Source organism: Trachemys scripta, chromosome 7, assembly GCF_013100865.1.
Source record: "Trachemys scripta elegans isolate TJP31775 chromosome 7, CAS_Tse_1.0, whole genome shotgun sequence".
NCBI lineage: Eukaryota > Metazoa > Chordata > Testudines > Emydidae > Trachemys > Trachemys scripta.
The window spans coordinates 81104083-81119551 of NC_048304.1; the positions used below are offsets into that span (position 1 = coordinate 81104083).

Sequence of the window (15469 nt, forward strand, 5' to 3'; positions counted from 1 at the left end):
TGCAAGATATTTACATGCCAGATATGCTAAACATTTGTATGCCCCTTCATGCTTCGGCCACCATTCCAGAGGACATGGTTCCATGCTGATGATGGGTTCTGCTCAATAATGATCCAAAGCGGTGCGGACTGACGCATGTTCATTTTCATCATCTGAGTCAGATGCCACCAGCAGAAAGTTGATTTTCTTTTTTGGTGGTCCAGGTTCTATAGTTTCCACATCTGAGTGTTGCTCTTTTAAGACTTGTGAATGCATGGGGGTGGGCAACACCCAAACTACATCCATGTTAAAAAGGGGAGGCATGCCCCCATCCCACCCAGTTCTGGCACTAATGCCCTGCCCTTCTACAAAGGTTTTGGTGCCCTTGCCCCGAACGCCGCCCCTCCCTGGCTCTGGGTTCAGCGCTCAAGGATTAAAGGGGGCTTGGGCTGGCTGTGTGTGGGGGGAGGGACAGGGGGTAGAAAGACCACAGTGCTCCTCTGATGGTGGAATGCTGGGCAGTCACCATGTATAAGGCCATGCAATTTATCTGGGTGTGGGGCTCCACATGCTGTTGTGCTGAGTGATAACACCTGGAGGGGTTTGCTGCTTGTCACTAGCAAAGCTTTGTGAGAGACACCCAGCCTGGAGAGTTAAGGGGGCACAGTGGTCCCACGGTCCCAGGCTGCACCCTGGCATCCCATCACAATATTAACAATCAAATGCTTTACATTTACACAGCCTCATATCTTGACTCTCAAGTTACATTATGTTCATTATTGAATTAATTCTCACACCTATGAACTAAATAAGGGTTATTCTCATTTTACAAATGTAAAAACAGTTAAATAATTTGCCTGAGACTAGCATCCAAAAGACAGATGTGGAGATAAATTAGATGACAGACACACCCATTTCTCCCATTGCGTAGGTGCAAACCATACATATCAAAAAGTATCACAAGCTCCTTTATGTGACCATTTATGCGCATTACAAAAGCGTAGAAACCAATTATATGAAGCACATATGTGAAACAAAATGTTGTTATAATAATTAATTGTCAGCCTTGGTATATATATCACACTAGTATTCTTTAATTTGTAATGTGTGCCTTATAGGTGCTTGGCAGTTTCACAATATGGAAAAATTAGGAGTTTAAGGGCAATTCTAAAGAGCTTGCTTAGATGAACAAAATTGAAACATTTCACAGGAATGTACTGATCTCATCACAATTTTTGACAGGAAATTGGAATGTTTTGTTGCAACTGTATTATTTTGACTTTTAATATAATATATTTACCTAAACCGACTGTTGAGTCAGTGCAAAGTGATGGAAGCAGCCAGAAACATGGATTTAGAGCTCTTTTTATTCAGAATATCACGTGGTTGAATCATCAATGCGTTCTGTGGTCTGTTAACCTTCCAGTTTTGAAGTTGTTAGCCATTTTGACTTTGTGAATTACACCCATGTGGTGTACAGCTACAGTAAAGCATGATCTATACCCTGCCAAAAGTCCTAGACAAGTATGATATCAGAGATACCAACCAACCAGCACCCTTACTGTACAGCTAGACCGTTTCATTGGTTGTCTGAGGGAGACTGCACAGATGGAGGATTGCTTGGCCCAACTGTGACAGAATGGACTTTCTGTTACTATACTTATTATTTTGATTTTTATAATATAAGTAGAAACAACATATTTCAATATAATTTGTTTAGCAAAAAAAGTCTGAAATTGAAATTTTTCATCCCATTTGAGGATGACAAAAATGTTGAAATCTTGGAATTTTCCACAGGACAGAAATTCTGTTTTTCAGCTCTAGTAGCCATACAGTAAATTATGATTGAAGAAAAAGCTTGTGTTAGTGCAAATATAATTTTCTATCATGTTTGCACTCTTGCAAATGAAAGAAGGATTTGTGCTGGTCACAACTATTCAGTTCCTCTGTGTCTGAATTTTATAAAACTCCTGCATTTTGTGAGAAAACTGAAAATTGCAGGTAAACACTACCCTTTTAAACACAAGTAATAAAATATCCCATCAACACAACTGCATGCACACATGCACACTTCATTTGGGAAACATACTAAAAGTCAAGTTATTTTGTTATAGGAATCTTACTAAAATCCACACCTTAAATCATGGTACCAATTCCAAAGTTGTGAGCTCCGGCTACTTGCCACCCTGCACTTAAGCAGGGAGGAGTTTGGCTGGCTGCCAGGAGAAGGCGGCAATGCTTTCTGGCTTGGGGGAGGAGAGGAAACGTAAAGCTGATAAAAGAACAGTCAGTGCAGTGGATGACTCACCACCTAGGAATGAAGGGTTTAAAAAGGTCAGCAGAGCCTGGCCCCTCCCCTTTCCACTCAGAACAGGCTGGGCAGCACCCACCCACCCTCCCTCCCTAATTCGGTCACAAATATGCCGGGTGTTTTGCTATATCTGCTGTGGGTATTACACTAGCTGCCCCAGAAAGGGGGGCTGGGAAGGAATTTTTCCCTTACCACCATATTGGCCAGGTGCAGTGTGTGTGTGTGTGTGTGTGGGGGGGGGTGTTTCGCCTTTCTCACAGCAGGTTCAGGTAGGCTCTGCTCATGCAAAGTAGGCCATATGTCACAACTCTTTATTTAAGTGTATAGCGGATGTTCAGCACAGGTACTACATAAATTAATGACAGGTTTCAGAGTAGCAGCTGTGTTAGTCTGTATCCGCAAAAAGAACAGGAGTACTTGTGGCACCTTGGATGATGGACCATCATAGGACCTAATCATATCAGCCACGCCATCAGGGGCTCATTCACCTGCACATCTACCAATGTGATATATGCCATCATGTGCCAGCAATGTCCCTCTGCCATGTACATTGGCCAAACCGGACAGTCTCTACACAAAAGAATAAATGGACACAAATCTGACATCAGGAATCATAACATTCAAAAACCAGTAGGAGAACACTTCAACCTCTCTGGCCACTCAGTAACAGATTTAAAGGTGGCAATTTTGCAACAGAAAAGCTTCAAAAACAGACTCCAATGAGAAATTGCTGAACCCCCATCATTATACTCCACTTTAACCCCTCCTACGAGGGGGTGTGGTCGGTAAAATCCCTGCAAGAAAATTGCTGAAGGGACCTGGATAAATAGGGAGGAGCTGTAGAAGCCCTTCCACCCCCTTCCCCCACCCAAAAAAATGGCTGGAATTGGTAAGGTCCCGGCAGAGAATCTGCTAGAGGGACATAAATTTTGCACCTGCACTGCACACATTTTATCCACAGGGTTAGTCCCAAACATCTGTCTAACAATAAAGTTGCGGCCTGATTAAACCCATATTGAATGTCTCCTGTCATTCTTTCGGCATAGCCAGACAATCCCCTCTGACTTAAATTGGTGTGTCAGGTGCTCAACTAACTGCAAGTGACCTTCAAATAATTAGAACCTCTTGGATCTGCAGTGAGGAAAGGGGTAGTACTTTCTGGTCCCTTCCCCAGTCCTTCCATGATCTTAGCTAATAGAAAGGACAAAAAACAAGATGCAACGGCTGTATCTCAAACTCTGTTATAGCAACAGAGAACACTTCTGATAGCAACAACATTTGGTGGATACTGACATTTGAAACATGTATGTCATTTTTTCCACATACCCTTGCAAAATCTCAGGACACAGAATTATTTTTTTACATGGTAAACATTCATGGGCATCAGGCCAAATGCATCCTGGGTGTCACTCCACTAAGTCAACTGAGTTATAAACTAATGACAAGAGTAACTTAAGGCTAGTGAGCCACATGCACCCTGGTTTAAAAGGACTGGTGAATACCTGCTATTTATGTTGTTCACCAACTCCTCTGTGCTTTCCACACACTTTTGACTTTGTATTTCATATCACCTCTCTCCATTCTCAATTACAGTCCCTGGCAGCATTCTCTCATCCAGATGGTGCCTATGTCCCTTTTGTAGATGTTCAAAATATTACAGCTTTTGAGTTTCACATCAAACAAAATGGAGCACAGATAACAGGCCAGAACCTGCTCACCTTATTCACAAACAGTTCCATGAACCAAAATTCCACTCTCCATTTTCACTTTGAAACCATATGCTGTTTTTGAAGAGCCAATGTCCCACTTCACATTCAAGTGAAATCTTACTTCCATATTATGTCTAATCAATAGCTTTAGGCACACTTGGGGCTGGTCTATATTGCAGGGGGGGGGTCAATGTAAGATGCGCAACTTCAGCTACAGGAATAGCATAGCTGAAGTCGACGTATCTTATTTCGACTTACCTCCCATCCTCACGGCGCGGGATAGATGGCCGCGGCTCCCCCGCCGACTCCGCTACCGCCGCTCACCCTGGTGGAGTTCTGGAGTTGACGGGAGCGTGTTCGGGGATCGATATATCGCGTCTCGTCTAGATGCGATATATCAATCCCCGATAGATCGATCGCTACCCGCCGATCCAATAGCCTTAGAATAATTTATTTCTGCATTTGCACCAGCAAAACCAATATTCTTATACCCAGAAAGAACAATGTGGACAAGTATTTATTTCCAGCAACTGAACAGATGCAGAAGAACTGTGTAACCCTACCAAACTCCTTTAATGATGCCAGATCAGTCTAAGAGATATTTTGCTACTCAGAATTCCTTTCTTGTCAATACTTTGATTTAAGAGAGTGTTGATCAAATGCACTAGCTAAATGGTCAGACCTATATAATAGAGCCAAAGTTGGTGAGTAGTAAATAAAAGCAAAATGCATTTACAGTTATCTGATTGTATTCTTTTAGTTTCATTCCATGTGGCACTGAAGGGACTAAGAGGTCAAAAAAATTGTGGTAAAGGCCACATGACACATGAAAGGAATATGTAACAATGAGCTACCTTGTCCTGACACCATAACACCTGAGGGCTCATTCTAGACTAGTATGGACCCCACTTTCTCACCTATGCCTCATTTATAGACACCAACCACCATTTGTGGGTCATCTGAGCACCTTTGGACCAATTATCTCCAGATATTATCATCTCCTCCTCCTCCGAGTTTAGCCTCTAGTCACTGGCCCATATTAGACATGTTGTGGAGCTGCAGTGTCCCAGAGGAGTTCCTGGAGTTCCCAAGCATGAAACAGGACACTACCCAGTGACCCACTCCTAAAACTGGTGCAACATGCGCTCCTAATTGCTACAGTTGCCTCTGTTGGCCAGCGGGAAATATAGAGTAGGGTTATATTCCAGCTGCCTACCTACTCAACCTTCATTCTGTCCTCTTGTGACACCATGAAAGGAAAAAACAAACAAACAAAAAAAAACACACCAATAACCCTAAATCTTAATGTCGACCCCTAAACCTTTAAACATCCATGTATTCTAATCTGAAGCTACACCACTAAAATATATCAAATTGCATTTTTTTACCTTAACATGTTTGGATTTCTTTTAACCAGAACCTCATCTCTGGATTTCCTGGATTTTGAGGTAATTACAACGTACTTGGTTTTTATCCTTACATTATTGATGCCCTCAACCTTAACTCCATTTTAACATAATTTTGTTTTTTGGAATTACTACTACTCATTATTAGTTATTATAGTTTATAGACATTTCAGAAATATGATAAATAATAGCTAGCCACCTATTATCAACTGCCAGAACTTTCAGCATGTCTGTATAGTGCCATAAAGGGGCCACTTTTCTGGCTTTGCATTGTGTCCTGAAAGCACTGAACTGATTAGAAGTCTGATTCCATACTCCACCAAACTAAAATCTGTTTTGACTGTTAGACTTGATCCCTTTCTAGAGTGATCAAGTATAGCACGAGTGTCAAGTGAACTTTTTTTTTTGACTGAAAAAAACAGAGATTCAGGTTGGCTGAAACATTTCATTAATCTGTGTCACTTCTGGGTAATTGCTTTGGTCGGAAAAAGCATGTGGAAAAAAGTGTTAAAATAGTTCATTTTGATATTTTCCAAATAAAACATTTCAAATGTTTGGGCTAGATGTACAGGGGGACTTAGCTCCCATTAATAAAAATGAGGAGGAGCTACTGGCACATGCCCTATCCCCCAGTACTTAACAGCCCAGTGATTAGAGCACTCAGCTCAGACATAGGAGACCTAGATTCAAACTCTGCCCCCCCACCCCCCAGTATAGTGCATTGCTGAACAGCTATTTGACAATAAGCTTCTTTCCAGTGTTTTTGAGGCTATACCTGCATGGCTGGAGTGAGTGTTTTTACACATCTGAAGTGAAGATTTAACTTTGAAAGACTGAGTTAATAATGGGATCTGGCAGGGTTTTGCAGATAAGAAGAACTACCTTTTAAAATATTCTCTCTCTAATTACATGCTTGAAATGGTTCCTGTGGAGCTGATCTGCAGAGCTTCTGCTTTGATGTTGAAAAGAACTCTGAATTAGTGTCCTTGTTCATTTACATCTTCCAATTATATTTTGATCAACAATTCCTTCTCTCATTTTAGTACTGAAATCCCATGTAATCAGAAGCACGTTGTTCTTTGGCATAATATCAATGAGCTCCTAGAGTTTGCTAAAGAACACTCTACATTTCCTCATGTTGGCTGCTATGGTTACTGCATATGCTTGAATAAGTCAAATTTACTAAAGCTCCTTATAGGTAGACTGAAATAAGCCTGGCATTGAATGGACTCTCTCGTTAGGAATGCAAATGCATCCTTACTCAAAATAAATGTCATGCTTTACTCTTGGTTTGGCAGCATACACCAATAAATGTCTCTTGGGGAGGGGGAAGTGTCGGCTGACATTCCAGTGAACCTTTAAAAAGCTTCTCACATCACTCTTTGCATGGTGGAGCTCATGAAGTCCAGATGTCCTATTTCATGACAATCTTTTCTTGATCTCCTGAGCTTTTGTCAGGACTTTGTTGTTGCTGCTTACTGGTGACCATTCAAATGCAGTTGAGTCCACTGCTAGTGATGTCTATTTTTCATAAGCGTGCTCACACAGATGATGCTCTTTGTTATAAAAGGAATTTCATTATAAGTGACAGATGGTGTAATAAAGGGCCTACAAATTTACCCTAATTGTGAGCTCAACTCTAAAAAGGGAGTAAATCCATAAGATGTCAGAACAACAAAAAATATCAAAACGAAAAGATGTGAGAGAGAGAGACAGACAAGTCGAATTAGCCCAAACAAAAAGGCCCACTAATATAAATTCAGGGACTGTTTTAAGATCATGCTTGGTAAACAATAAAAGTGTGGAACCAGAAATCAGAATTCATGTGCTTGAAATTAGGCCGATTAGGAGACAAAAATAATGAGAGGATGGACTATTCTGTCCAACACTCCCTTCGGGTGTTCTTAATAGGAAAAGACTTTGGGGACAAATTAGCAGAAGCAGCAGCTGTCTGCTAACAATGCCTGCAGTGAGCTTTACCATCTGGGCTGCTACCGCCCTGGTCTCTTGGGACTCCAGATCGTCTTCATCCTCCTCTTGAGAGTAGTCCTACCCAGTCTGGGCCTGAACACAAATGACACTACCACTGCCACCTCCCGCAGCTCCAGCTAAATCCCAAATACTACATGAGATGTGAGATTTCATCTCCCTCCCACCCCTGGTGTCTCTTCTTCCTTCCCCCACCTCATGTATTTTCTTTCCTAGCTCTCTCCTTTTGCCTTCTGTTTCATAAGAGTCAGGTTAGTCAGCCCAGACTGCATATTTTGCCACACTGCTGTGAGCCTGTGACTGGAGACATAGGTGCTGGAACTAGGGGTGCTGCCACAGCCCCTGGCTTCAAGTGGTTCCCATCATAACAGGTTTTTACAGTTTGGTTCAATGGCTCTCAGCACCTTCATTGTAAAAACCGTTCCAGCAGCCCTGACTGGAGAGGCAACTACAAGCAATGCCCTAACGAGCCCAACAACAATACAAGTTTGCCAGGATTTGGAGCAGCTGAAAAACAAGGCCCAGCATGGGAGGTTGCCAATGAGAGTCAACGTCAGAGACAAAAACTGCTTTATCTATCCTTATTCTTGTCTCCCCCTTTTGTGTGTGTTTGTCTTGTTTTCTCTTTTAGGAAACAAGATCAGACTTAAGAGCAACTGCAACAGCTCCAGCCCATCTCAATTGTATCTTCTCCCCACCTCCAAAAAAAGGACAGTTATTATCATTTAAGAGACGTTACATAAGGGGCTTTTTCCTTCTAAAAACTTTTTCCAACTAAAGGGAAAGGGAACAAAGCTGTTAAAATGAAAGCTTTACTTAATACTTGGCAAACTTAACTGTTTTTCCTTTTTTTGTCGTCTCTCTAAAAAAGGTTGAAAAGGATTTTTAATGGTGTTTGCCATCATACTAAGCAGACTGAGGACTCTGTATGCCAAGCCCCAAACCTCGTTTAAAATGCTTTAATGCTGGACAATTACAGGGTAATGGTAACCCCTTTGGTTCTTTTGGCCCATATATTCCATCTAAGTTAATGCAACAGCTACATTCCAACAGACATCATCTTCGCTAGTTCAGCAGAGCTAAAAAATGTCTGCTCTGGCCCCATCACCACAAGTGGCGTTAATACAACCATCTCTTCACTTCCACAGCAATGTCTCTTTTCCTCCCGGTAGCAAAGCGATGACTCGCCACACAGCACCTCCTGCTGGTGCTCCTAGGAATTAGCTCGACTTCAGCCTGGAGCGCCCTCTGCAGGCCTGTGACTCACCTATCTCAGGCCTCGTGTCCTGCCTGGACCCCAGTGCCCTTTACCTCAGGGTTCTGCCCCAGCAGCACCCCACACTCTGGGTCTCCCTTCCCCAGGGAACCCCCAACTCTCTATCCCCATCTTGCCCCAGTGGCTATGTCCAGTCATCCTCTAGCCCCCACTCACTGGGGCAGACTTCAGTCTATAAACCACTCATCACTGGCAAGGCGGGTTTGGACCAGCTGCCTCTACCTAACCCCAGTACCTTTCTTTAGGCCTTGCATAAAGCCTGCAGCCTGGGGGTTTACCAGGCTGGAGCTCCCAAGATCCCTTGCCCTATTCCCTAGTACTACTCCAGTTCAGGTACCTTTTTTCCCAGGCAGCCAGTTCCTTCTCTCTCCACACCTAGAGAGAGACTGACAGCCCCTGGCTCAAAGCCCTTTTATAGGGCCAGCTGTGGCCTGATTGGGGTGTGGCCCCAGCTGTGGTTGCTTCCCCAATCAGCCTAGCCTTTTCTCTCAGGATGGGGGTAACTGCCCCGCTACACTCCCATTGTCCAATGGCATTGGCAAAGCACAGCAGCATTTAATACTGACCAGGTAAGTGCTGAGTACTGCTAAGGACAGTGAAATTTGCTTGCACTTGACAACAAAATCCATTATAGGTGGAGTGAAAGCACAGTGAACCACACACAGTAAGATAGGACTTTCATTACGTTTATAATCAGTTTCATATCTGAAGCTACAGCAGCACGGACACAACCCTACAAGATCCCGAGTACCTCAACACCCACTGATGCCAAGTAAGTGATATGCTACCAATATTTTTAAAGGGACTCACAAAAACTTTCTACTTTAAACTTTAATAAACCCTGTATGAGGGCTCAGAATTTGTTTCCCAGTTTCTCCTTAACTGATAGAGGAGGAAAAAAAGACATCATTCCTTGGCAAACAAACTTATTAAGTGGATTTTATTTGGAATGTTTATATTTTGTTTCTGAAACACAGACTGAGCATATTGATAGTATAGCTCAGTGTACATCTAGAGCCATTTACAATGAGATTTGTGCAGCGAAGTAGTTCTGGGGTAGGGTGACCAGATGTCCCATTTTTAAAGGGACAGTCTCATTTTTGGGGACTTTTTCTTATATAGGTGCCTATTACTCCCCACCCGCTTTCCCATTTTTTCACAGTTGCTATCTGGTAACCCTATTCTGGGGAAAACCTGCTGTTTGAGTTCATTCATTTGGGTTCATATCCTGTTCATTCCAAAGGCAAAAGTTTTCTTTTCTAGAGTATTTTTAAGAGCTTCTCCGATAAGTTATTTTGGTAAGTATATCTTTTGTCACTATACTTAAATGGGCTGAAGCTATCAGATGGAAAGAAGTTAATCTAAAATTCCTTTCAATTTGTTGGTGACAAAGTTTCAAAAGGGGTTACCAGGATGATGCGACAGTCCCCCCTTCAGCAGATTAGTGAACAAGGCTAAGGAGTTTGCACAACTGAACTCCTATCTGGAATCCACTCATTCAGACATTGCTGAGTGTAGGGTCCCAACTTGTTTAACTTTGGGCTGACCCAGAAGAAACACTATTTTTTCTATGCTGATTTTCTTTTTAAAAATGTTTAATTTTTTGAGAGACTTCATACTTGTTCTGTGTACAATGGATGGTTCCGACCTTTTCGAATTATACTCGTGTCTATTCAAATAACCCAGAATCAAAGCACCAGCATAGACTGGAACTGTGCAAATCTGGATCTGAACTTTGTGGCAATAGTACCTTGTTTAGCTGTAAATTCTTGTGAATGTTCCACAGTGTCCCAATTGCTCAATAATGTTATTAATGAATAGTCAAGGTATGAATGAAGAGACTTACCCGAATCACCATGACTGAACATCTGATGTCATGAATTGTATCATAGACCTTCTTTGAGATGTCCACAAACTGATTGTCATCAAGCTGATGCATTGTGTTCCTGCTTAAGCTCTCCAGTGCAATATTGACTTGGGTAACAAACTCTGGAATCACTGTAAAATTTAAAAAGTTATATTAAATGAAAAAAACAAAGAGGGAATCAGTTTGTGGAATGAAGACTTTTAAAATATAGTTACAATGTAAAAACAATAAAATGACTATCAATGGAAACGATTTTTGTCATTTGTGGCTTTGGTGTTTGGGTGGGGACAGAGAGGAGAAAGGAGATTTAAATTTTTCCAGTGAAAAACTCAAAACATTTTGGCAAAATTGAATTTTCTCTACAGAAAATTTAAATTTAGCAAAAACTGCAATTTTCCATCAAAAACACATTTTTTTGATAGACAATTCCTGAGCAACTCTAGATATAACCTAAGGAATGGGAGACTTTCCAACTTTCTGATACTTCTTCATTCTGGCATGTGAGCAAAACACGTGTTGGTTGATTTGCTTATTCTTTTTCTGAAAAAAAAAAATCAATGGAAAGCCAAAGTCCACCTGTGTTTAATGAGCGTGTATAAAGAACCACTTGAGAGCAACATTACCTGGGTTTTAACTGCTAAATAATCTGAGGTATATAAGTCCTGAAGTATATGATCAGTCATTACATACCATGTTGATTGGTACTGTATATTACTCTGCCTCAGTAACAACTTCATGATCCAATCCCCAACCCCTCATTTTTCATGGGGCTTTCAAAACATGTTAATAGCTAGAAAATAGATCTTCAAATCTGCACTTTAATTATAGCAGCCTTACTGCTTCAGAGATCACTCATGCTCCCAGTGAAGATGATAGGCCATAAAGAAATAGCTGATTTTCAGAAGTAGTGAACACCTATAGCTCCACATAAAGTCAATGGGAGTTGCAGGGCTTAGCCATACCTTAAAATCAGGTCCTTTGTCTGCATTTTATAAGGGAATACCATTGACTTCCAAAAACAAGGATGTTCAGAACTTTTTATTCCCATCTGATCCTTCCTGAATTAAACCTACCAGAAGACTTTGTGTAAAGCACAAGTTTCTTCAAATGCATTTTAAGTAAAAGATCAGACAGGTTAGTTACTCATACAACTTTTAAAGAAACTCTAATCTGTACAAGCTATAGTAATGATGAGTCAATCAGTGTAGCATTCTATGCAATTTTTCAAGGTTCACATAATAGTCTGTGTGAATGCTTTTAAAACATTATTTCATGCTGTACTTGGCGTAGAGTCAAGGACAGTAAGAAAAGATTATGTTCAACCCACTTGATAACAGTGGTAACTAGGCCATTCATAGAAAAGGCAGTCTTAATATTAATCAAACACATGAAAAAACCCATCAAACTGACTTTTCACCAAACTTCTATACAGAGGAGTGTCACTCCAAATAAATAAAAACTTTCCTTTCCCACTCCTCACCTTTCCCTGAAACTGACAGCAAGATATGAAGGTGGTTTTCACCAGTGATCAGATTTAATAGCTAATAGAGTTTGCTTTAATTTAACACAACCTCAAACTTGTATTTTTTAAAAAGGAATCGAAATGGCTTGTCATAATTTAAGAACAGAAATTGATAGTTTCAGGTAGCCAAAGTTATAGAAAGCTGCTTATGGGTTGGTAAATAAAATAATGGGAAATAGGGTTATTTTGAACTAAATAGTCATCTGATACATTAATTATGTGAAGTTCAATACTCAGCTCCATCACTAGAACAGAGCAGTACAAAGGTAATGTAAAAGGTTTCAGGGAGCTCCAGGCGTCTACTGGTACAGTAGGAATTTCTAGGATGTTTTCAGGGGCCTGCCTGTGGCAGCATTCCCCTTAGTTACTATATGTGTATCTCCTTTACTGCAGCACTATGGAGTCATTTAACTCCCCTTAACTCTGTCTGGTGCATTTTCAATGACTGATAACGGTCTACTGCTCACAGCCCAGTTTCAGAAAGAACAGGCTATCCAATCTTGCTTACATGCTGCCTCCCACCTTCACAGACTGTACCCATTCCTGTTCTCCCCGCTTGTTTGCTCTGTCCAGCTTTTAAACACTCTGTGTTCCCTCAACATCCCCTGGTCGGTTTTCCAACTTGTTGGGAGTAGAAAAGGAATATGATCCTGACTGACTGACTGCCACATTGATCTTCCGGAATAGGGCATTCATCAAAACCATGGAAGGTGAAGGTAAATGATGCTCATTATAGTGATAGATTCACTCCTGTCAGCAAAGAGATCACTTAGCCAGGAAGGGGATTTTAAACCAATGTTTAACTTTGTACATATCCTTTCTCATGTAAGAAGGGCTTGTGTTCCCTCATAAACAGTGGAGTGGACAAAAATTGACTAACATTCTATTCCCTCAAATTATACTCGGAACCAATACAGAAAAACCCTCTTCCATCCTTTCACTGAATTATCCACTTCCTTCCTTATCCCACAAGAGTACAAGGGAATGTTGTGCTTTAACTGGACATGCCAGTACCCCAGACAGTTTAGTAATAACTTGCCTGATTTGACTGTCCCTCCAACCTCACTGAAGGCCAGCTACAAAAGTAACTCATTCATCTCCTTCTAGGCTCTCCAGGGGGTGACACACATTAATAACACTGTTATCTAATGGAATGATAATATGAATGAGTCTCAAATCTAGTTATATCTGACTTAAGTCATTTGAGGCTTGTAAGATTTCCTGTGCAAAAAAAAAAAAACAAAGAAAGAAAGAAAGAAAGGAAAAACAAAAACTTACAATAATAGAGGCAAATCTGAGAGGAACACATTTATTGTGAGATCGGTCAATTGTAAATCTCTGCAGTAGTAACTGGGACCAAGGTATTCTGGTATTTGATGTGGGTTATCATAAAGCTGTCAAATAATACTATATTGTGCCGGTATCTAGATCTGTCTTCTGACCGGGGCTGGCTCCAGGCACCAGCTTGCCAAGCAGGTGCTTGGGGCGGCCACTCTGGAGAGGAGCGGCATGTCCAGCTATTCGGCGACAATTCGGCAGACGGTCCCTCACTCCTGCTCAGAGCGAAGGACTTCCCGCCGAATTGCCGCCGCAGATTGTGATCACGATCGCGGATTTTTTTTTTTTTTTTTTGCGTCGCTTGGGGCGGCAAAAACCCAAGAGTCGGCCCTGCTTCTGACTGCATCATTCCCTCAGATGAATGATTAGAATACTTTGGCCTGATCCTATGAGTTTCCAAATAACTAACCTCACAAGTAAGGAGTTGAGACTTCTTAACTTGGTGGATCTTAAGTATCCACATCAGGGAAAAGAAAACACTGTCCTGCAATGAAGTCAAGTGAGTCCTCTATGCTGCTCATTCACCCACTGCTGCCAATGGCTGAGTCCCCTTGTGTCTGCACAGTAGTAGCCAGAGAGGGAACCCAATGGGAGCTAATGTTGCTTCATATAGCTTTGCCTTCTGTTTTCCTCTGACATACCAATTGGGTTATTCAACTGCAGAAAGGGGTTTGCCTCAGAACCACAACTTTGAAAAACTCTAGCAAGGAGGACAACTTCCAGCACTAACCCCACCTTCATTGTGCCCAAGGCAGACAGTTTGGATCCCAGAATTTCCCACATATAGGGTGAGTCCTCACTGGGAAAAAAAAAGTGTTTTTTTAACTTGGGTAAGCTTACTCAGGTTAAAATAGCAGTGAAGATGTGGCAACTTGTCTTTTAACTCAGGTTAGCATATCGAAAGCCCGTAGGGGAGCCTGGGGTTGAAACTGACTGCTAACCCAAGTTAAAAGATGAGTTACCTCATCTCTGCTGCTATTTTTACCAGAGTTAGTGAACGTGGTGTAGCTAACCACAGTTAAAAACACACTTTTTTGTAATGAAGTCATACCCACAGAAGAGAAGGGATGACACTGCAGACCTGGAACTCACCACACCACACTCAGAGGAGACAGAGAATAGCTCAGAATCTTTTCTATCTACAGAAGGGGTGGGGAAGATATGGTCCGGCAACTGTTGACCAACTTAAATGTCTTTAAAAAAAGCTAGCATGTTCTGTAGATTTACAGTCATGAATAGATGAATAAAACACTTTATATAAACCACTCCAGCAAGTTTTATAATCTAAAATTATTCTATACCTCAAGTATCAGAGGGGTAGCTGTGTTAATCTGTATCCACAAAAACGAGGAGTTCAGTGGCACCTTAAAGACAGATTTATTTGGGCATAAGCTTTCATGGGTAAAAAAACCCACTTCTGCATGGAGTGAAAATTACAGATATAGGCATAAATATATTGGCACATGAAGAGAAGGGAGTTACCTTACAAGTGGAGAACCAGTACTGACAAGGCCAATTCAGTCAAGGTGGATGTGGTAAACTCCCAATAATTGATGAGGAAGTATCAATACTGTCCAGTTTGGCCAACGTACATGGCAGAGGGACATTGCTGCCACATGATGGCATATATCATATTAGTAGATGTGCAGGTGAATGAGCCCCTGATGGTGTGGCTGATGTTGTTGGGTCCTCTGACGGTGTCGCGAGAGTAGATATGGGGACAGAGTAGGCAATGGGGTTTCATAGAATACCAGGGTTGGAAGGGATCTCAGGAGATCATCTAGTCCAACCCCCTGCTCAAAGCAGGCCCAATCCCCAACTAAATCAAATCAATTTTTTACAGCGATTGGTTGCTGGGTTAGTGTTTCTGTGGTGTGGTGTGTAGTTGCTGGTGAGTATTTGTTTCAGGTTGGGGGGGCTGTTTGTAAGTGAGGACTGGCCTGCCTCCTAAGGTCTGTGAGAGTGAGGGATCGTTTTCCAGGATAGGTTGTAGATCGTTGATGATGTGCTGGAGAGGTTTTAGCAGGGGGCTGTACGTGATGGCCAGCGGTGTTCTGTTATTTTCCTTGTTG

The 15469-nt window shown here is 41.7% G+C and overlaps 1 protein-coding gene across 1 annotated transcript in view; it reads right to left on the minus strand.

The window, feature by feature from the left end:
- CTNNA3 (catenin alpha 3) overlaps nt 1-15469 on the minus strand; it is a 960805-nt gene that overhangs the window by 156337 nt on the left and 788999 nt on the right. Inside the window, exon 13 of the mRNA XM_034775301.1 lies at nt 10517-10668. Coding sequence (XP_034631192.1) covers nt 10517-10668 — 152 coding nt within the window. The remainder of the gene's footprint in view (nt 1-10516; nt 10669-15469) is intronic.